Source organism: Poecilia reticulata, chromosome 11, assembly GCF_904066995.2.
Source record: "Poecilia reticulata chromosome 11, P_reticulata-male-v2, whole genome shotgun sequence".
In the NCBI taxonomy this organism is placed as follows: domain Eukaryota; kingdom Metazoa; phylum Chordata; class Actinopteri; order Cyprinodontiformes; family Poeciliidae; genus Poecilia; species Poecilia reticulata.
Genome location: NC_088840.1, coordinates 11716233 through 11738741, shown reverse-complemented (window position 1 = coordinate 11738741; position 22509 = coordinate 11716233). Strand labels below are relative to the sequence as shown.

General features: G+C 40.1%; 1 protein-coding gene across 4 annotated transcripts; it reads left to right on the top strand.

Annotated features, from left to right (window-relative positions):
- Positions 1 to 22005, top strand: snx13 (sorting nexin 13). 4 transcript variants are annotated; one of them, XM_008421757.3, is made up of 25 exons: positions 1 to 177; positions 10186 to 10298; positions 10402 to 10504; positions 10661 to 10750; positions 12261 to 12382; positions 12466 to 12584; positions 12970 to 13074; positions 13195 to 13283; positions 13475 to 13558; positions 13651 to 13789; positions 13926 to 14014; positions 15218 to 15317; positions 15675 to 15868; positions 16017 to 16121; positions 16207 to 16377; positions 16518 to 16587; positions 17071 to 17249; positions 17351 to 17458; positions 17921 to 18031; positions 18154 to 18315; positions 18835 to 18906; positions 19002 to 19147; positions 19240 to 19308; positions 19389 to 19501; positions 19652 to 22005. In XM_008421757.3, the coding sequence occupies exons 1-25, from the start codon at positions 166 to 168 to the stop codon at positions 19885 to 19887; spliced, it is 2901 nt and encodes a 966-aa protein (XP_008419979.1). In that variant the 5' UTR covers positions 1 to 165; the 3' UTR covers positions 19888 to 22005. The 4 variants fall into 4 exon arrangements, with proteins under 4 accessions (XP_008419979.1, XP_008419977.1, XP_008419978.1 ...); XM_008421755.3 differs by lacking the exon at positions 1 to 177 and adding an exon at positions 407 to 539; XM_008421756.3 differs by lacking the exon at positions 1 to 177 and adding an exon at positions 408 to 539 and having other exon boundaries at positions 17107 to 17249.
- Positions 22006 to 22509: the final 504 nt, after the last annotated feature.

Here is a 22509-nt window from a genome sequence, read left to right as displayed (position 1 = left end):
GACGCTCCAAAGACGTAAACCTTGCCAACATGGCGACGCTCCGAAGAGAGTACGGAGGTTTGGAGTAACGACCGCTTTCTAGCTGCGAAAAATAACCTCAACGCCGGCTAATACGATGTGGTGGGGTTAGCCGGAGCCACGACGCGCACAGCTTTTTTTTAGAACATGTTTGCAGAGGTAAGGTGGCGCCGGTGAAACTAAGGCGTGTGTCGTTACTGTAGTTTGTTTTTAAGCGGTGTATATGGCTGGTTAGCTCGGAGCGGCTAGCGCCTCGGCGTCAGTCCCCCCGCAGGTAAACACAGAGCCCGGGCAGACATGGAGAGAACGGCACGCTGGTCTTCCAGAGAGGCTGTCAGCTATAAGTGGCTGTCAACCACGGATTACACAGATAACTCTGCGTTAATTCAAAAGGCTTAAGATATCCGTCCTGTCAACACTGCGCTGGAATTAGCTGGACACAGGCAATGTCGGTAATATGCGTTTAGATTATGTTTAAGGTCCCTCTTCAGCAAATTTCTACATTTCTACAGCAGACACAGGTGAGCTAGGCGTTAGCTGTGTTGCAATTCTTGGAAAGCTTAAAAGAAAGTCAGTTTGTTGCTGAACAAACTCTGGTTATAATACATGTTGTCGGTAAATTATTGTTGACATTTGTACGTTTATCTTGGAGGAATGATTGCTTGATTGGAATCCATTAAAATGTATTTATTAGTTAAAAGAAAATGGCCTAAAATAGAGAATGTCTTGAAAGTTTTCAAGTGACGTGAGTGAGCTGTTGTTCAGTAAGTGTCGAGATTTTTCTGCCTGACGTGTAATTACATGTGTTTTGCTGCAATTCTCACATGATCCACACTCGTTCTCGACCTGGGAGATACCAGAAAAAGAAAAAAACAAAACACTAAAGTTGTAGGTGATGGCATGTGCAGGTATTCAAACCAATTCAGTCCTTCCTGTGTCTACCTGGCGCTGCTTTTGGTAGTTTAATGAATAAGTTAGGTGTTAAACTTTATCTCCAAGGCTTAGATGTTGCAGACATAGTTTTGTCAGTGGCTTTTTACAGCTGGCTAAACCTCATTAAGCCGCCTTAATCAAAAGCTTGCTCGACATTGAGGCCAGTTTGCCGTCACATCAGGCCTACTTTTCAAATGGCAGGCCTGCCTTTCTCCTAATTTAAGGTTGGGTAGCCTGCTAGACAACCTGGACACTTCCAAGGAGGAAAAGGCCTGATCAGACTTGTTTTTATGTATTCACAAGAGTGGCTATGCCATGCAGAAGCTAAATGTGGGTGCTGTGTTTAGGCAAGGGTGAGATTTTCACAATATAAGCTTAAAAAGTAAATATGCAGACACTTATATTAAAATGTATAACATAATCAATTTTTTAGTAGCTGTTTTTTTTTCTTGTTTATTGTAGCTTGCCAAATAAACTTTTTAAAAAGCACAATAAGATATAGTAAGTTTTAATGTCAGTGATATGCGTTGTGGTTTCCCATCCATCCAGAATTTTTTGCAACTGGAAATCAATTTCAGATAACCTAAATTGTCTCCCTTATAAGTCAGCGAAAAAACAGTAGCCTTCTTTCAGCCAGCTGACCGGCAGCAACAAGTGGTAGAGAAGTATCTCTTTGCTCTACATTTACTTTATGTGGCCTGTCATTAAATAGACTTTAAACTATAACAGCAAGACGATGGAAAGCATTTACAATTTTGAGATATTAACTTTTTAAAACCTTAAAACCTCTTACCATGTGCCAAAATAAACCTTGTCACTTGGCAAAGACACGTCAGATAAGTGCTTACAATGTGTGCCGTGATGCAATTATTTTTATCTAACACATAAAAGCTATAATTTTCCAACAGCTGCTGTAACTAATTCATCATCGCAGTTGTGATCAAATTATTTGTAACATTTATTTGAACAAAGCAAAAATGTAGAATTAACAACCACTACTTTTTGTAATAACTTGCAAGTAAATGTGCTTGTTGTGCAGACTGCCATCGATTTTTGAAAAACATCAAGAGAACCAGGTAGAACAAAATGGACATGACACATAGTTTGGAAAATATCTCACTTACTGTCTGTAATGCATGTACAAGTACTGGTGGGAAAAAAAAAGTTCTTTCTGTATAATGAAAGAAAACGTACATTTCTCTTATTTAATTAAAGACAAGCATCTCCACTTTTATGAGGCATATACAATTGATTTGTAATTGTTGATGTTTTTCAGTTCACGTTAAGAAAAGATTGTGAATTAAGTATGGGGAATCTGCCAGTTTTTTTTTTTTTTTTCTGAAATAAAAGCTTAACTGAAAATGTGTTGCTTAGACTGAAACTAAAGCTTTAATGTAGACCTTAATTAGCTCACAGCTGGCTTATTGACAGCTTCCACCAAAACCACTAAATCCACACAACTTATAACATTTAAAGCGTTCTGAAACTCTATCAAAAATTCGGACAAAATCTTTTGCGGTAGTGTACTGATGGTCTGAATGTTCTCATTTTGAAGCCCCGCAGCAAACTATGGGGTCACATGATTTATTAAAGATGTGTGTTGGTGCCACAATGTTGTGTTTGAAGAGTTTAATGATGCTGTGAGCCTTATGAGTCCGTCCCTCCTCTGTGGTCTCTTAAAGACCCCAAACTGCCTGCTGAGGCACATAATAATAATTAAAAAAAAACATAAGTAACACCATCTTCTCTATATTTTTTTATTTATATTTCACCAAGGTCAAAGATATTATTCCCTCACAGAAGTGCGTAACCGGTATATCTGTAATTCTTGTCTTTAGTATCTCCTCCCTCATGCTGAAAGCCGTGGGATTTTCTTTTGGTCCAGAAAGTTGTCATTCTGTAACTAATACATTGATTTATTGAACTGCAGAACTAGAACCTACTCCGACTAGATTGTTTGTGTGTTTTTTATAGTACATTTTCTTTCAGCTGCCTCCTGCTACTGATCGTCAACCAGACAAACGTTTGAATTCTTTGACGACCATCCTTGCAGGTTGCTCCTTTAGTTTTTAGAACCAAGTTCAGTGATATGTTTCAATGGCCATTGCAATTTTTTTAATTTTGTATTTTTTTTACCTTCAAAACAACCACTGCTTTTTAATTTTAAGTTGAAGATGGATAGTAATATCTATTTGTTTTACTAGTTGTTTTGCATGTCACGTTCTTGGACTGTGTTCAGTGGTTTCACTTTCAAAGTCGCACGCATCTGTCTACCTGGATAGATTTTTGGAGTAAACCCAGTCTGAGTCCTGCTTTTCCTGAGACTCTGTTATTTCTATTCTTATTCGACGACTTAGTTGTGAAAGACACGACATTTGAAGATCTGAAGATAGATGTTTTGATGCACCTTCCTAGTGTTTTAGTGTGTGAGAACATATCTGCAATTGAGTGCTGAAGTTTATTTATAGATCTACCTCTGTTATAGTCTCTTAAAGCTTATTATAACAACTTCAACTCTTCTCGAAAGTCTTCTACTGCTTTTAGGAGTTTGGTGATTTTTGGCCATTATTCTAGAAACCTGTTTGTGATTCAAGACATGAATGTTGGACATGAAGCACTAACTCCTTCAGTCTCTGCTTTGACCTATTGCAAAGGTGTTGTATTGGGTTGAGGTCAGGACTTTGTACAAAGTGAGAAGCATTAAGTTGTCCTTAATGTCTTGCTATGGTGACACTTTGAATTCCTTTTTCTGCACCTAGTAGGGCACAGGTGTCAAACTCCAGTCCTCAAGGGCCACCGCCCTGCAACTTTTAGGTGTGCCTCAGCTGCACCACATCTGAATAGAATAATTAGGTAATTAGCAAGGCTCTGGAGAACTTATCTGCACAAGGAGGAGGTAATTAAGCCATTTCATTCCAGTGTTTTGTACCTGTGGCACATATAAAAACTGCAAGTCAGCCACCCTTGAGGACTGGAGTTTGACACCCCTGTAGCATGGTGAGTCCAACTCCTTAAAAACTGACCCACACCATAATCCTCTCTGCATCAAACTTTGCACATGACATAATAGTCAGTTAAGTGCCAAACCTCGACTCATCCAATTGATTACCAGACATGCTTAATTATCCCAGTGCAAACAACTCCACCTCACTAGTGCACTAGTAACATGCTTTTCACCACTGAATCCTACACTTCAGTGATGTAAGAGACCCATTCTTGGCCATTGATGCCAATTTTATGAAGCTCTGATTGGAGCTTCATGGGATGCAATTTCAAACTGGTTACCATAAAGAGCATATCTCTATTCATATCCAGTTAAGTAGAATCCATATCGGTCGAAATTCAGTTTATATAATTCAAATACAATCCGTCCATATCATCGGATTCAATTGTAAACCGTAAAAATATCTGTGAAGATAAAAACATCGCCTGAAGAGAAGCAGTTCTGTGGGAGATGAAAGTGACATTCAGGGATGAATCACAGGTCTACTTTTGGCGAAGAGAGGAGATGAGTTGGGGACTTTTGTTTGGCGCAGGATGAATAACACACACGCAGAAAACCGGCTAAAGGAAACATTTCCAAATACACTGATGAAGATGGGTGTTTCTTCTCCGGTAATAGCAGTTGTTGCATCAGTTGCATTTGCGTGAGTGTTGAAATAATTTTTAAAAAATAGTATGTAATTATATAAAAAAATAAAAATAAGTGCATTTTCAGGAGTCAAATCGAATTTGCCAAAGATTAAAATGTTTGTTCTGTAGAAACAAACTGGTTTTCTGGTCACTTTCAGATGATGAAATACCCTGCTGGAGATTTTTAGCTGGCCTGTGCAGGAAAAACTAAAAAAGAAGTTTAAGGCTAAACAAATCAGTTGGATTTCATCAGAGCTGTTTTGTTGCAAGTAAAAGTATTACGTCCCCAAAGTTTAGTCATAAGTGTGTTGTTCCTTTTCAATATGAGGAAATCATCTACTGTTCATGTTCAGCTGAAGTTTTTTAAGCTGCAGATTGACAAGATGTCTACAGCTAAATGGAACATTTTCAAAACGAGTTAAACATTTACAAGAGTTGTCAGAATATTTGTAAAACAATTTTCGTTTTTTGTGTCAGCAGGACCGTGAAACTGCCTCGTTTTCTTTTAGAAATTTGGTGATTTATTTATTTTTTGTTGTTGTGAGGGTCGTTTTTGGGTCGCACCAACATAAGTGTGACAGTCACCCTGTCACACTTCTTCTTCCTCTCGAGTACTACCTGAGGCTTTTCCACAGGCAGAGTTCGGTGACCTAAGGCAACCTTTAACCCAATCACTGGTCAGAGTTGCAGCTATTTGTGGACTCACACGAGTCACATAAATAGAAATCCGCCATTAAATAGACAGTCTCTTACGTGTATCTATTTATGTACAGATATAAATGGATGGGTTTGAATTTACACCGAATGAATTACAAAGTAGTCCTGAGGTAGTAATTAGAGGATTTGAATTCCAATAATTAATAGAAATTGTTAAATTACTATGGTATTCATTTGCAAATGGCTGTTTTGTTTTATCCTTATGAATTTGTAGTTATAGAAAATGACATTATTCATCATATTATGGTATAGATTTATGTAATTTTGATTTAATGGTGTAATGAGAACTGTTTTGCAGTTATTGTAAGAAACTTTGTTCAAACTGCATATCCATTGAAATATTGGCACTTTTTTGTCTGTGTGTGTTTTTAAACATGAGTTACGTTAGGATTTGGCCTGATATTGTGTTTTGTGTGTGTGTGTGTATGTCCTGATGGGCCCTGGGTGTTAATCTCCGGAACAGGTGCTTCATGTTTAAAACCTTGTGTAAGCTTTAATGACTCAGGAGTATCAGCTACCTTCTCTGCCGTCAGAGTCCAGCCTCCTCAGTCAGTCTCGTCTCACAACACTTCTGACATTTCAGTGCTGTCCAAAGCAACAGAGCTGATTTCTGTTTGATTCAGTTTTTTTTATAATTAAAAACAAAATCTGCAGAGGAAAACATGGCCTAGATGTTTTCAGTCCGCCTGACCACCTTTAGTTATAATTTTATCAAAAGGTTTTTTGAGGGTTGTCTCTATCACTTTTGCACATTTATGCCTGTTTTTTCAAAATAATTCAAGCACAGTCAGATATGATGGAGAACATTTGTAAATATGTTCTCCATCATCATCATAAAGCTGAGCCATAGAAATTGAGTCAGTTATGTCTGGAATTTGACTGGGCCATTCTAACACATGAATCTGCTTCGATTTAACACATCCTATTATTACTTTTGCAAAACACTGCTTATATCCAATTGCAGAAGGAGGAATACTGATGCTACTTTATTGCAGAAAGCAAAAAAGAAAAAATCTGGCAACCATCACTATATTTGGTCTAAACATTGTTTGGAATGTTGTTTACAGATAATTTGCTAGCACTAGCTGGCTTCCTCGTGTTCTGAAAACCTACTTATCAATCCTGTCTTTAGCTTCTCACAACACTGTGGTTGTATCTGCAAAGAATCATTCGTCAGCTTTGCCGTTTCAGGTTAATGTGGCCAACAGTTGAATAAAGGCCTTTTTATGAAAAGGAACAGCAGATAATTGTTTTTCTGTATTATTTGGGGCAGACTCTTTGAATTTGGCTTCTGATTGGCTGTTCAGAAAAATCCATATGATTGTGTATTTAAATAAGAGTGCCAGACTGACCTTCCTCCAAGATGACCTATATTACAACTGCAGTATTTCATTTTTGTAGGTACTCGCAATCTAAATATACTTTTTGCTTAAGATTATGGAATATGTCTCTCTTTGCTGGATGTAGATTTATGTTGTGTTGTAATTTTAGAGATGTTCAACACTGTAATTTCCAATTTGATATAAAATATGGGGGATAACTCTGTCTTCTGGTTCAGTAAAACATCAAACTGGTGTTTAGTTTATATACTAGTTTACACTCTTGTAGATGTGCATTTGACTTTTGGAAGTGCAATGTGATTTGTTTAATGAGCTTAAGGTTTTCTCCAGGTCATTTCTTTTAGCACAACACAAATATAAATGAACAAGAAAAAAATAAAATGAAGTTTAAACAAAGGTAAGGATGTCAAAAATATTTTTAACAGAGTTTTGAGCTGAATGGTAAAAGCACTCATTCATACCTTGTGTTCCAATTGACATTGAGGACAAAACCTACCTTGTTATCTCAGCGCGATATATAAATGGGTTGTAGATTGTATTTTTTTATTTTATCAGCATCCCCCAAAATTGTGTCACTCTGTTTGTGCTTGCTAATTTTGTTGAAAGTATGGCAAAATGATGATCGTTGGAACGTTATAAAGTCGTGTGGGTGTACAAACCAGTCAGCATCTGTCATCTCCTGATGACAAAGCACTACCTTTCTGCTTCCTGTATCAATTCCGGTTTTTGCTCAAACATCCTAATACTTGAAGATTAAAACAATCAGTTCTGTTATCTGTAGAATAAAGATTATGTAGAAAGAAACGCAGAACGTAGTTGACACAGGAACAAACAGTCGCTTATCTCTGGGCTGTTAACTGCCCTGGTTGTGTTACCCAGAAATTTTGTTCACAATTGTTTCATTTAGTCTAATTACAGTAAATGACGATGAACAATAATCGTTCTCGGTGGATTCCTGTAATATTTGTAGTCATAAAGGACAGAGTTGAAGAGCTTGCTTTTAGTACCACTTTCTGTTGGTTTATATGTCGATTAAAAAAAAAAAAAGTCAGATTAAGATACGCCCATCTCATCCCACATAACATTCTGTTACAACATACCATTGTGCGCTGCTCAGTCATCTCCACCTTCCCTTTGCTGTGGCCCATACGTGTTCTGCTGCACTTCCTCGTGTGTTCAAACGGCACTAATAGATTTCTCTCAGTGGCTCCTGGTCTGACTCGGAGAAAATCAATGCTGGGCTTCTCCTCTTAAAACTTTATGGCACAAAGCCATTTGGGTGGAAGTGTTTACAGCTGGGTTTTCTTCAACTTTTCCGCTGCCCCTGCTGATGACCGTAAGCACTTGTTTATCTGTGTCTGTGTCCTTCTCAGGTGTTTGTTCACTTGTTCTTAAAGTAATATTCCAAAATATTTTTTCTTTGGTGCAAAATATTGAAAAGAAGTTCATGGTGGTTGGATGAGGCCTTTGAATGTAGAGATGTGACTTTTTTTGCCCAAATAAATGGCACACATAGACATATTTGACTCTTGTCTAATTTTATGGCTATAGTCTATTCAGTCACTTTGACCAATGGATCCATAAAGAACAATTATGCAAAAGTGAAGTCTGAATCAATGGTTGCTTTTGCTTTCATAGCCTGATGCTACATGTCTGTCTGAAAGGCCTTTTGTATTATAAAGGGACTTCAGCATCCAGCTGAAATGTGGTTCTCAGACTTTATTAACCTCCTTGACCACTCCCAGAAAGGAAGTAACATTATTGTGAGAGAGATATTTATGTTCTATTCTTGTAGTTCTCCCTTTCCATCGAGGTTCATCTTACAAGTTCATTTGGTTTCCTTCTAAATGATGCTAGCAGTGTGGCTAACAACCTCGGGTAGCTTGCTCATGTTTTCATTTCAGGACCCTCCGGTCTATTTTAAGATGATCAAAGTTTGTCACAAGTTAAAAATTCTTCAAATAGCGCTGCATTGCGTTGCTTGAGATGTAATTGTAATGTTTTTGGTCAGTCTGGTTTCTCTTCCCAGCTTTGTTCCTTGTGACTTTATGACTTGTGATGCAGCCAGTAGTCTTAACAAGTTCAGTCTTTTTGTACAAAATAAAAAAAAAAAATGTCCAAAATTGTCGAATTTCCAGTGAAATGTCTTGACATCCAGCAGCACTCTCTTCTGTTAATTTATGCTGTGAAAATTATTATATGCCTAGTAAATACATTCCAATCCAGATCACCCTGTTTTTAAAGAATAGTTTTCCTTCAGCACGGAGATATTTTTAACCATAGCGCACAGCAGCAATTTATCTGGCCCGTGGTTCTAAACGTGACACAGCTGGCAGCTTATATTATGGGTGTCATTCGACGGGCCGTAGCCGACTTCCAGAACAATGTCCTGAGGAAGCTGCGTGTGCTCCTGTCGGGTCCATCAGCCTAGCTTCTTATCTGGAAAATGTAGGTCAGGTGAAGATCATCGCCGCTGATCGTCATGTCGGCCAGCGACTCTGTCTGGCTTCACACTCAGACAGAGAGAGAAAGCCTTTGCAGGTTAAAATTTAACAGGTATTTTACTTTCCGGCGATTCAATGCGAGTCCAAGCAAGTGTCCTTCCTTCCTTTATGTAACAATATCCTGTGATCATGTGTTTCCCAAGGATAACTTAACAAAAAAAAAAAGCAGCTATGTTTACTGGTGGTAAAGTTTTGTTTCATGTGCTGGGTGCTCCAACAATCCCGAGGAGTGATGTCCTGGAGCAAGTGGTAGAGATATTGGTTAAAAACCAGAACTTTGTTTCCTGGAATGACAATAACAGGAAAAAGATTGGAAGTCACACACATAATCACATGTTTTCTTTTTTTTGTTTGTTTTTTTCTGCTTCTCCCAAACAGTGCAAACAATACAAATTCTCATACACAGTAAATAGAAATATTGACTTTTTATCATATTTTTCTTGATAAGTTAAAATATTTGTTGAGCAGCTTACTTTGATCTCAATGAAACAAGAGAGGACTTGTGCTCCACTGTCTGCTCCAAAACTGTCTCGTTGTAATAAACAGAATCAGCTCAGCGATCGTATCGTCCACGAGATGGACTGAAATATGTCGACATCACATGTTTTGAGATTTTCCGCTATATTAGCAAAGGTGCAAGTCAATTCTAAACATTACATAGCATTTGTGCGAAACAAATGCTATGCCTAAGAAAGAATGCATGAATGAATCATCAGTTATTGAAAGAAATTGAATTAAAAAAAGTCAAAATTTTCTTCCACAGGAAAAGCAACTCAAGCAATTATGTTGAGTTGTTAAAGATACAACTTCAAAACTCTTCCTCTTTAAGCACAATACTTCAAAACAATGTTTGGTGTTGGACGATTCCTTTAGCGAGTCATGATTGGTTTGAGTGTTCACTATTTTATATGACGCTGTCAAGACTGGATTAAACAGGGGTGCCCAAAATGTGATTGGAAACAGTCTAGTTTGGCTTCTTACCTATTTAAGCGCAAGCAAGTGGAAAGTGTTAATAATTTTTGTTCCTTTCTGTCTTTTAGGCCAGTCTGTCCATCTGGGGATGGGGGGGTCTTGGAGTTGTGCTGTTCTTTGTAACCTTTGGACCTTTTGCCATATTCTACCTGGCCTTCTATATCTTTTGCTTCATTGGAGGGTGAGTTGCGTGACCTGAATTCTGTTTTAAAACTTTGCAGAAAGTCTCCCTAACATGTGTTTATTTTTAATTTTTTTTGCCTCTGTTGATTTCTGGTTTTCAGTGGCTTTGGAGTCACTTTGCTTTATGGAAAGATAAACTCAGAGAAACACCTGGAAAAATGCGAACACTCTTATTTGCCACCCACACAAATTGGTATACCCAAGGTAAGAACCGTACCATAAACACACCCGCGTGCATATTTTAACCTCTCCTGAACAAACGCATCAATCACTCATTAATCACATTCTTTTGCTGATAAGGCGGGCTGGCCACTTACTTCCTCTCACCTCTCTCTCGTTTGGGCTCCCCAACTCTTTCAGACACTGGATGACATGAAACTGGAGGTAAAGCCAATAAAGATTGACAGGAGACTGACTGGATCCAGTTTCATTGATGAGCCACTACAACAGGTGCGTTGTAGTCTTTCTTTGCATTTCCAGCACCACATCCTGCTAATTTGACACCTGTGTTTGTTTTGTTTCCCCTTTTTATTGCTTTTTCGCGATAACGGTAATGAAACCTGTAACTGTTGGGGAAAGCTTTTACACCCGTCGTTTAAATCAAATCGTAACTTGTTTAAGGGCCTCGGGAGAAGGGGCGTAGCCATCAAACAATGTCAAAGAAAAAAACAAATGATCTTTATTGTTGTTTGTCTTTCAGTAATATTTAAGCTAGTATTCTGAAGCCTTGACATCAACACGTGGCCTTTTCCATCTTTGTGCTCTGAAGGGACTGTTGAATTTAACTAAGAGCTGGACTAAGTGAGCACCCCCATAGAAATACTGAATAGGCGGGAGTCCATTGTGTCGTCTTGATGAGCAATGTGAGCAGTCTGTTTTAAAAAAAAAAAAAAAAGGGCAGCTAAGCAGGAAAAGTTGCCTATCTAACTTCAGATATGCACAACAGGATTTCGAGATTAAATCACACTTCTTCATATTTGTGACTTAGAATAATCTCTTACGCTTTACCAGGCGGAGTCTAATAAAACTAATGATAAGAACAACAAACTAAAAGTAGTTGAATTCATAACTCATAGTGATGCAGCTGCAGCCTGACTAGATAGCTTACATTAAATGAGCATTCATTTGATTTTTTGGGGACAAAAAGGTGTACATGAATATGCAAACTTTGCAGAAAGATCCCCAGTTGGGATTTAAATTCAGGACGTTCTTGCTTTTTTTTTTTTTTTTTTTTTTTTAAATCATTGTTAGCATCTTATTCGGTATATTAGGAAAAAGAGCTGATCCTATTAAAACGTGATGAAAAGGGGAAGTGGACCTTAAAGTTTTGTTTCACCAAAGCAATTAGTAACATGTGCCTCCAGCAAAAAGTAATGACTGTTGCACTGCTGACACATTTTCAGTCGCCTGGTGATTACCTTTGTAAATACAGCAGTGCAGACGGGGAAACTGAACCAAGCAGTTTCTGTTTGGTCATCTTCTCACTTCTTTTCCTTTTTGCACACTGTCCTGTGGTTGCATTACTCGGATTTTGGAAACAAAATTACAGCATGTGGTCCTCAGTTTGTCTCTGACAAGTGCAGACACAGCAGTTAGTGATGGTCAGATGACAATGACTGGACTATCAATGTATCGCTGGGCCTTCCTCCTCCTCACCCCTGGGAATGCATGCCTGGTATTTCAGCTGCATGTGAACCTTGAGATAAATGCAGCCAACGTGTTATCTATTTTGTGCCATTTTTTTTTTTTTTTTAAACGCACTATCTGTGAGAAATCCTGCCCTCTCTGTGCTTCAAAGAGTTGTTAATGTTAATGTCAATCTACTTAATACCCCTCTAGTTTATGTAAGAGTCTTCTAAAGATAGCATAAACAGAGTTAATATACAAATGAATGGTATCGGTGTCTGTGTGTTAAAATCCTCAATTTTTTTCTTTATTTTTTTTTTTGTTTGTTTTGTAGGTGATCCAGTTTGCGCTGAGAGACTATATCCAGTACTGGTATTACACTCTGAGTGAAGATGAGTCCTTTTTGCTGGAGATCAGACAAACGCTGCAGAATGCCCTCATCCAGTTCTCCACGCGGTACTTGGTGCACGTTTGCTGTCTTTCTCAAGGCTGTATTTAAAAATGGTGCTTAACATACCTGTGTGTTTTTGTATCTGAAGGTCCAAAGAGGTGGACTGGCAGCCTTACTTCACCACCCGCCTGGTGGACGACTTCGCCACCCATTTACGTGTCTTTAGAAAAGCCCAGGATCGCCTCGCCGACAGAGAGGACAAGCAGAGTACGGGCGCGCGATCATACCCACTTCCTGTTTTACTCGTTTATTGTGTCTACAGTGGCCTGCCAAATGCATTCTTTAAACTTTTCCCGTTTTTAAAGCGACAAACTTTAATGTCCTTAATTTGAGTTTTATACACAATTGGGAAGTAGAAAGAAAAATTGGCTTTTATTTCTCAATAAGTAAAAATCTGAAATGTTTTTCTTCTATTTGATGTAAGTGATCATCAGTTTTTAAGTGAAGCTACAGATTCTCAATTTGACTTTGTTGTGAACTTTGACTAGATCATTCTAATGCACCAATACAACACGTATGCCTGGCACTGTTAATATAACAAGCATCCAAGAGGCGAATTTAGTGGTTAGTAATAAGAGGAACCTCTTCACAGGAGACATAACGGATGAACTGGTTGACTCATTTTTTGAGGCTGAAGTGGAGATGGAAAGAAAAATTTGCAGAGACGTAGTTTGCACATCCCACCGCGATGAAGAAGGTAAGCGGACTTAAGCCAAACTCTCTCTGAAGGAGTTTTGTCACGAATTATGAATCAATTTCAGGGTTTAATGGCTTTATTTAACTTTGTGTGTGTGTGTGTGTGTGTGTACATTTTCAGGTTTTCTTCGAGACTTGTGTGAGTTGCTTCTGTATTTGTTACTACCTCCTGGAGATTTCCACAACAAAAGCATGAGATACTTCCTGAGGGTGAGTTTACACGTGGATGTTATCTGGTCTTAAGTGCAGGTTGAAGAGAAGAAAGGCAAAACTGTAGTCGCAGATCGAGTCAGCAACCTTTTGCTGGTCATGCTGAATAAGCTGTGGTTCTACAGTGTCTGTGCGGTGGCATTTTTGTAGTGTAATTTCCTGATTGTTCAAGGAAATCCTCTCTTATTTAGGAGGTGCTGGCATACGGAGTGCTACTTCCTCTGATCAACCAGCTGAGTGACCCGGACTATATCAACCAGTTTGTCATCTGGATGGTGAGCGTCCAAACCAAGACACAATCTGAAAACCAGTTTCATTTAGTGCTTCAACAGGAATAAATCCCTTGATGTGACATTTCTGCTTCTAGATTCGGGACTCCAGCTGCAACTATGAAGCCTTCATGAACATCTTGAAGTTGACGGACAAGCCGGCCGAGCTGGAAGCTGTTAAAGACAAGGTGCTGGAGGAGCTGCAGTATCTCCGCTCACTGGACACAGCTGGAGATGGTGGGTTCTCAATTTTTTACACTTGCATCAAGAGACTCCTGATTAACTTGTCATACCAATTGAGTGAGCAGATGAATAAAAACGATGTTGGCTAAGTTACGTCGGTTGCTTTGTTCTTCTGTTTATTCCTCTTTAGACATCAATGTGATCAAAAACCAGATTAACAGTCTTCTGTTTGTGAAGAAGGTGTGTGAGACCAGGATCCAGAGACTACAGTCAGGAAAGGTGGGAAACTGCACCACAGATTCATCTACATCCAGTACTTTGCAAAAGTATTCACACCCCTTGAATATTTGTGCGTGTTTTCACATTACAACTGCAAACATCAGTGGAAAGTGTGTAATTCTGAAGTGGGAGCGAAAAAAGAAAAATGGACATCCGTTAGTCATGCTTTCAATAAATCTGGCCTTGACAGAAGTCAGAAGATGTCCGATATTGCAGTTTGCCACAAACTTTGCCTGGGACACAGCAAACCTGTAGTAGAAGCTGCTTCAATCAAAGTAAAGTTGAACTTTTTACTCTGTAAATCACTTTGTGGCTCAAAACTACCACTACACATCATCCTAAAGTTAGGGATGGGAATCTATTGTATTGTTTACGTTTATCGTGATAAATTTCTTGTCATGAAAAGAATTTAGATTTATAGTTGTCACGATAAATTCCAAGCAACATCCGCATTTTCGGAGTTGTTAGTTTTACCATGTTCTCCACTGTTTGTCAATGAAAACATCAATAAATATAAATGCATTTCATAATAATATGCAGCTAATGTGTGCACACTTAGTCATGTGACTGGTGTCTCAATAAGGATATTACAAATGGGAATGTTTTTCAAGAGTAGGACTGTATTTTTCGGACTATAAGCCGCTACTTTTTTTCCCACGCTGTGAACTATGCGGCGGCTTACAGCCCGGTGTGGCTTTTCTGTTGATTTTTCCTTCAACCACCAGGGGGCTCTTTAGCAGGAAGTGAATCATTGGAAATCAAAATTTGAAATCAAGGAAGAAAGTGCTAATTTTCATTTAGAACAAGCACATGCTAGCAGCAGGCACGACGGAGAAATGTTTTCAAACTAATACCCCCTCATCATGGAAACAACAGGAAGAAGTTCATATGATGCAGCTTTTAAGTTGAGGTTCATGGTCTAGTGATGTTTTTCTTCAGCAGGGAGATATAAAGTGATGGAAGGAGCTAAATACAAGGCAATCTGCTAAAAAAAAAAAGTATTTTTATTCTACTTCATAGTAACACACTACTTTGTGTTTGTCTATCAATTAAATTAAGTTTCTGTATGATGCATTGAGGTTTGTTGTTGTAATGGGACAAAATGTAAATAACTTAAGAGAATAAAATAACGTTTTGCTGTCGTATTTTGGTCTCTGTAGTGTGCGTCATCAGTTTTGCTCATCCTGTCCCTCTCTCATGTAGGAGGTCGATGCCTTGAAGCTGGCAGCCAGTTTTGGCAAGCTGTGCGTTATCCCACTGGATCACATCCTCGTCCACAACATAGCGCTGCAGTTCTTCATGGGTAACTCGCATCACTCGGACGCCAACGTTCACTGTGGTTAATCCAGAACACTTTTGATAACCGTCCTTATAATCCTTGATTTATCCCAGTTTTTAATGTTGTAAGTCCAGCCTGCTCCCTCCTGACCTCACCACAGACTTTAAGAGCTTACTCTGCTTACCGATCAGATTACGATTGCATGTGCGTGTGTGCAGGGAGTCGAGCCAAGTCTCATTAGATCTCGTTTGGAGCAGAGCCACAGACCAAAACACGGCAGCTGAATGTGTTGCTGTGGTGCTCGTGTTCAGGCACTACTGTAATTGAAGATCAATTGCAGAGCCGCGCCATTCAGACAAAGCCACCCGTCCTTTTGTGCAGACTTCATGCAGGCAGCGGGGGCTCAGGCGGAGCTGTTCTTTTGGCTCACCGTGGAGGGATACCGGGTGACAGCTCAGCAGCAGCTGGAGGCGATGGAGAGCTGGCAGAAAGACGGCAAGAAGCAGCCGGGGGCCACCAAGGGCCTGCTGAAGGCGGCTGCCCTGGGGGTCTATGAGCAGTACCTGTCTGACAAGGTAGGGAGTACATGCAGATTTCATACATGTTTTCGCCACATTCGAGCATTTTCTATTGGCTTCATCTAAAAAAAATAAATAAATAAATAGAGGAACACATTTTGAACTCATTGTTCTGATTTTAGTAAAACATAATCTGCTCCAACAGGCGTCTCCCAGGGTGCAGGTGGACAAGGAGTTGGTAATAAAACTGGGAGAGAATCTGCAGAAAGAAGACCCCACACCTGAGATATTTGATGAAGTTCAGAGAAAAGTACTGAAGCTTCGCATCTTGTTTCCGCAGACTGGCTTTTTACAACCGTCTTCCACCTGCTAATGTTTTGTCGACCACACCGCAGGTCTACGAAATGATGCTGCGTGATGAGCGCTTCTACCCGTCCTTCAAGCAGAGTCCTCTGTACGTCCGCATGCTGGCAGAGCTGGACATGCTGAAAGAGCCAAGTTACAGAGGATCTGACGATGGTGATGGAGAGTCCTTCAACGGGTCGCCTACAGGAAGCCTAAACCTGGTAAGAAGCATGATTCCCCTTCTGTTTAGGCTTCATTTTAATTGCTAATATTAGAGGTTCATTGATGGAGATGAACATGAAGTTTTGTTTTTGTTGATTTGTTGCTCTGTTGGTTTATAATGACCTGTGTATGATTTCAGTCACTGGATGACCTCAGCAACTCCTGCCATGATGAATTCCTACAACTACACGCCTTCATATCTGACACGGGTATGTACGCTAGCTTCTCGTAAAGCAGCTTTGTTGTTCTTGGAGTCGATACTACTTTGCAGCAGTTTTGGAAATGTGTGTTTTCAACGACTGAGGAATAAAACTTGCGTGCGGATGTTCTCAGATGCATCTTATCTTTCATGCAGAATGATGTGTGAGTGTGTCCAGTTGGACCCTCTAAGCTCCTTCTAGTTTCTCCCTGCATTTTCTCTAAACATTTCACCTCCAAGTTCTGTTCTTCTCCATGTTTATTTCACTTCATGCTGTGCCAGTATTCTTCATTTCTCTCATTCCATTACCTTCAATGGTTTTTTTTGTTTTCCCTTTTCCTTCTTTCCTTCTTCCTCCTTTTTTATTTCATTTCTACACATTTTTTCCTTCTTTTTCTTTTGCCTGCTTTCCTCTCCCACCTTTTACACCTTTTCAACCCCTGCCTTCATCTTCCAACTCCTCTTATTTGGGATGTTTTCCCGGACGGAGTAGCTGATTCTTTTCTTCCTGGCTTCTGGGGTGCCACAGGGGTTTGCAACGATCATGGTAAGACCTACGCACTTTACGCCATCACCGTGATAAGACGCAACCCAGACGGCAGCGAGGACTGCTGGAAGACGTACCGCCGCTACTCAGACTTCCATGACTTCCATATGCGAATAACAGAGCAGGTGATTAAAATGGATCACTGCAGTGTTTTAAATTTGCAGCTGAAACATTTGTGCTTTTTTTTTTTTTTTCCCTTTACGCAAATGTGGTGAATGTGTTTTAGTTTGAGAACTTGACGTCGATCCTCAAGCTTCCAGGAAAGAAAACCTTCAACAATATGGACAGAGACTTCTTGGAGAAGAGAAAAAAAGACCTCAATGCTTACCTTCAGGTAATTATTAGGGCTCCTTTGCAATTTGGAATAGTCTGGAATACGAGGTTAGTATTTTCCAGATGTGTATAAGTATGAAAAGAGAAAATAAGAGTTATGAAAAAGTGTTTCTTATTCCTAATTTTTAATTTGTGTCCCTACTTCTTCCTTTCCTTTCTTGTTCCATGCCTCTGTTTCTTTCTTCTGTCCTACACCCGTCCTTTCCTTCCCCCCTTGCATCCTGCTCCCCTCCCTTCCCTCATACCTCAATTTGTTCCTCATGTTCTTCTCTCCATGTTTTTTTTCTTCCTTGTGACCTCCCTTCCTTCCATATCTACTTCCTACACATCCATCCAAATTTGGAAAAATCTGACATTTTTATTTTAAAAATATATAGGAACTCTAAATTGCGGACTATGTCAGTGCTCTTTAGTTTCTGTTTATATTGTCGTGTGTAAATGTGTGCTTGTGTGTGTGTTTCAGTTGCTGCTAAACCCAGAGATGGTGAAGGCCTGTCCAACTTTGATTCCCTACGTCTATGACTTCCTAGAAAACAAGGCCTACAGCAAGGGCAAAGGAGAGTTTGCACGAAAGGTCTCTACAATTTTTCACATGAAAATGATTTCATCTGTGTTATTTAATCTGAAAACCATTGCGCGTTGTCTGGTTCTCGAACACTAAATGTCAGTGTTGTGTTTGTGGTGATTCGTCTTCAGATAGACACATTTGTGAATCCTTTGCGGAGCTCCATGAGGAACATGTCCAACGCAGTGAAATCCCTGCCAGACAGTCTGGCTGAGGGAATGAATAAAGTCTCTGACAACATGGGCCGCATGTCAGAAAGACTTGGTCAGGACATCAAACAGAACATATTTAAGGTCAGTAAGACGCTTATTAAGTAAAATATATCATTTGTTCTTATCTTTTAAAGTTCCCAAAGGTGTTAAATTATTTTTTTTTTTTTAAAAAGGAAGGAATACAAGCAAAAAGGAGTAATTTGTTTTCTAAGACAGTAGCTAACAGACTAGTACTCTATTCAGAGATTTAAAAGTATTCTGTGTTGAGCCTAGTCTGCCTGTAATTCACCACTAGCGACAAAAACTATCCTTCAAAACCCTGAAAGACTGGCAACATTTAGGTATGTTTTGACTCCTTCTCCTGTTCTGACCTGAATTGTTACTGTGAAGTGTGATTTTCTTTCCCTCTCCAAAAGTCTACTGCTAGAATGACTGTTTTACTCGTACCTAATTGTTTCATCTGTAATCTAGCTGTAAAAACATTATTTTGAGGACAACATCTGTCACACCACTGAAACTCAGTAATTCCATTCACTGTTGGTTTTCTCACAATGTCGTTTAGTTTTCTAACCTTAGCCTTTTCTATTTTTTTTTTTAAAGGTGCCTCCACTTCTTCCAAAATCCGACATCGACCCAGAACACTGTCGAGTTTCTGCTCAGCTGGACGACAATGTGAGTCTGCAGCTGCTCCGTTTCTATTTGACCTCTTTTTTTTCTTTTTTCAAGATTTCAATTAAAACAGCAAGACCTTTCCCCCGCCTGTCCAGGTGGACGATAACATCCCTCTGCGAGTCATGCTGCTCCTGATGGACGAGGTGTTTGACCTCAAAGAGAAAAACCAGTGGCTGCGCAGGAACATTAAGAACCTGCTGCAGCAGCTCATCAGAGCCACTTACGGCGATACGATCAACCGGTGAGAGACTCGCCCAACATTCAGAGAGATTATAATAAATAATCAACTCCCTAAAGAGTCCAACTGTAACACCTTTTCTTTTGTTTATGAAGGAAAATTGTGGATCATGTCGACTATATGACCTCTCCAGAACAGGTGGCGGAATATGTGAAAAAGTTCAGGTAGCCATTTAATTCCTGATTTGTCCGATTTTTCTTTAAGAGGAATTTTGGAGTAACCGAGTGTTTCCCTACCTGCTCAGGGATTCCTACTGGCCTAATGGGATTCTAGCCGAGACCCCACCGCGCCGGGACAAGTGCATCCGCATGAGGACGCGAGTCGCTGCCAAGACCAGCCTGCTTGGCATCATGCCAGGTGAACACTACAAATACATTTTCACGCTCTTCTGATTTTCTCTTCACGTATAGTACCTTGTAAAAAATAAATAAATAAAAATCCTACCGCTACCGTCACCCTTTGGATCTCAGCCCGCCGTGTCTCTCTGTCTCTTGTTTTTGGCCTCAGACGAGCTGAAGCACATCATCGGCGCGGACACCACGAGGAAGGGCATCCTCCGCGTCTTCGACATGTTTCAGTACCAGCCCATGAACCGGCGCCTAGTCTACGTGTTCCTGGAGGGATTCCTGGAGACCATGTTCCCCCAGTACAAATTCCCCGAGCTGTTCGTCAAGCTGCACTCCCGTTCGCCGCGCATTCAAAGATACAGCCAGAAACTGCAGTCCTCCTCGCTGAAGAGGTGACAGGAAAGCACGGGCGGCGTCGGGACACGGGCCGGCGACAGACGCGCAGAGACTCCAGTGCCGGAAGTGAGGGCGTGTGTGTGAGTGTGTGATGAGGAAGGGAGTTGTTACGCGTGCGATCGCTACCCTTCACCCGCCCTCACACACTCCTGTCGTGGGGGGGGGAAACACTCCTGATCGTTTCCGCTGACACAGAAACCGAAGGGTGAGCAGCTCTGAAAGACAAGTTCTAACACAAATTATATCATTTGCACCAAGAGGCTGAACCTGACAGTCTTCTCTTTTAGTTTCTATATCTTTTTCTTGGTTTTTTTGGGGGGGGACTTTTTACTTTTGTTAAGCTTTACGTTAGCCAGCCAATGCTGCTTTCTTGTGGTTTAGACGAGCAGATGATAAAATACTGCGTTGTTTTTAAACTACGGGACTTAATAGTGCAGACCCACACCTTGCCTTACTTTCCCGCTTCAGTCCTCTTATGTTGTAGAGCCACAGAGCTGTAATCACGCATACCGCCACGCAGACGGCACACGAGCTGCAGAAGCACACATTCTTGTTCCCATTGCAACCAAGCAAATGCCAGAAGCACTGGGTTAAACGGCTGCAGTCCTGCAAATGTGAGCGAACAAGAAAGAGTCGGAACGTTTTGCTCGCTTTTTTTTTATTTTCTTTTTTCCCTGCCACTAGTTTTCCTTCTCCCCAAGGATGGGCCACATCCCCTTTAATGCAACGGTCATAGCCTGTGACAACCAAAGCTCATGCTGTTTGCTTGTGCGTGTGTGTGTGCTCGCTTCTTACTGCTGATCATGCAAAGAAAGAAACCTTTAACGAGCTAAAAGGTGAGGGGAATGTATGTTCCGGTCGGCGTAGGTTTCTGCGCAAGTGTGTGTGTGAGTGTGTTGAGCTGAAAGACGCATCCGTCTTCAGTCAGAAACTGTGCCAGTGTGAGCGAGTGAACCAGCCTTAAATACATAAATACATGAATATATATATACAGTGTATACTGACCAAGAGATGCACGGCAGAGGGAGCTCTCCGTCACGCGATCGGACTTTATGAGAAAATCAAAAGGAGAGACGGAGATATTATCACTTTTATTCTGAGAGGAGAAAAAAAAATCTTTTGATTTGGTGCAATATATTTTTGTGTAATGCATGTGCATTTTGATTCACGGTGTACTGAAAATGGTCATTCGTAATCTTTTTATTAGGAGAAATCATCAAGACGTCGTCTTAACCCCAACAACTTAACATTCCGTTGTTGTAAAAATGTTTATTTTACAGACTTGTTTTATAAGTCTGAGGTTTTTTTTTTGTTGGTTTTTTTTGGGGGGTTTTTAAGTGCAGAATATGTCCACATATCCCATGCTCACTATCACAGAGTATTTGCCGTGGGTATCGATAACGTTAGCAATCAGTGATCGATCAGCTCCTGCACTACAGCTAGTTCAGAGGTGGTCTCGGACTGCTTCTTTTTAACCTCCTAAATGGTGTTTCATGCGTACAAGACTGTCATGCTGAGTGCAGACATCTTCTGACCCGACTGCCTCCACTGCCTGTTTTGTGTGAAGCCCCTCCCCCCCCACCCCCCCTCGACCCGCTAAAATCAGGTCCAGCAAAATCGCAGAAGAGACTGTGGCCAATAGAATCATTGCTAATTAGCACTTACTGTAGCAACTGTGGACGACTGGGCAAGCCCCGGTGGACTCTGATTGGCTGGAGCAAGAAGGATGTGAGGCGTCTCTTTTTAAGGGAGGGGGCATGTCACCTTTAGCTTTCTGCTCAACTCTCCATGCAGGAAGTGTTGGGTTTTTTTTTTTTTTAACCCCCAGTATATATGAATCTATGATACAGAAAATGAGTGCATATCTGTGTACATTATGTGTTAATAGTGTGCCTAAATGTACTGTCAACTCTATTTTCATATTTTTTCTTTATCCAAGAAGAAAAGGAAAAAAAAAAAATCCATCGGAACATCGTGATCATTTTTACGTGACTCAAAAACGCTTTGGGGATTTTAGGGAGTGTTTTGGCATCATACTCAAGAACTTCTCCTGGTGAGCACTTGTGCTCAAATCAGTATAACACTAATAAAAAGGTAACTCGGACTAAAGGAGCCAAATTTCCTGTTGTCTTCGGTGTGTTTACTTTAATTCGTAAAGAACTGTGTGGTATAGTTTATGAAACGTAAGGACTGCCTTGTTGAATTAAAAGCAGTTCTTTATGAGGTATCTGAACATTTAATTTAATAAGAACAAACGTTCTCCCAGCTGATTTTTTTTTCCTTCTTTCCATATTAGGGACATGTTAATGTTAAATGTACTGGTCTCCTCAAATGAATCAGTATCTACTAATCAGCGTTGCTACAATGCACAACCTGTCTGGAGGTCAAAAAGTACCGCATGTCTGCAAAAACATCAGACAATTAGTCAAGTATGGAGGTGGGTGTATTATGATGTAGGGCATGTAATTGAAGGATTACATGCCCTACAAACGCAAGCATTTTTGACCTTCTGGAGTGATGGAGATGGCCGTTTCAGCAAGGTCATACAGCCAAGGAAACAAGGTTTCAGGAAAAATGAAATGCAACCAAAAAGATGTATGGCCAGTGTGGAAGAAATGAGCA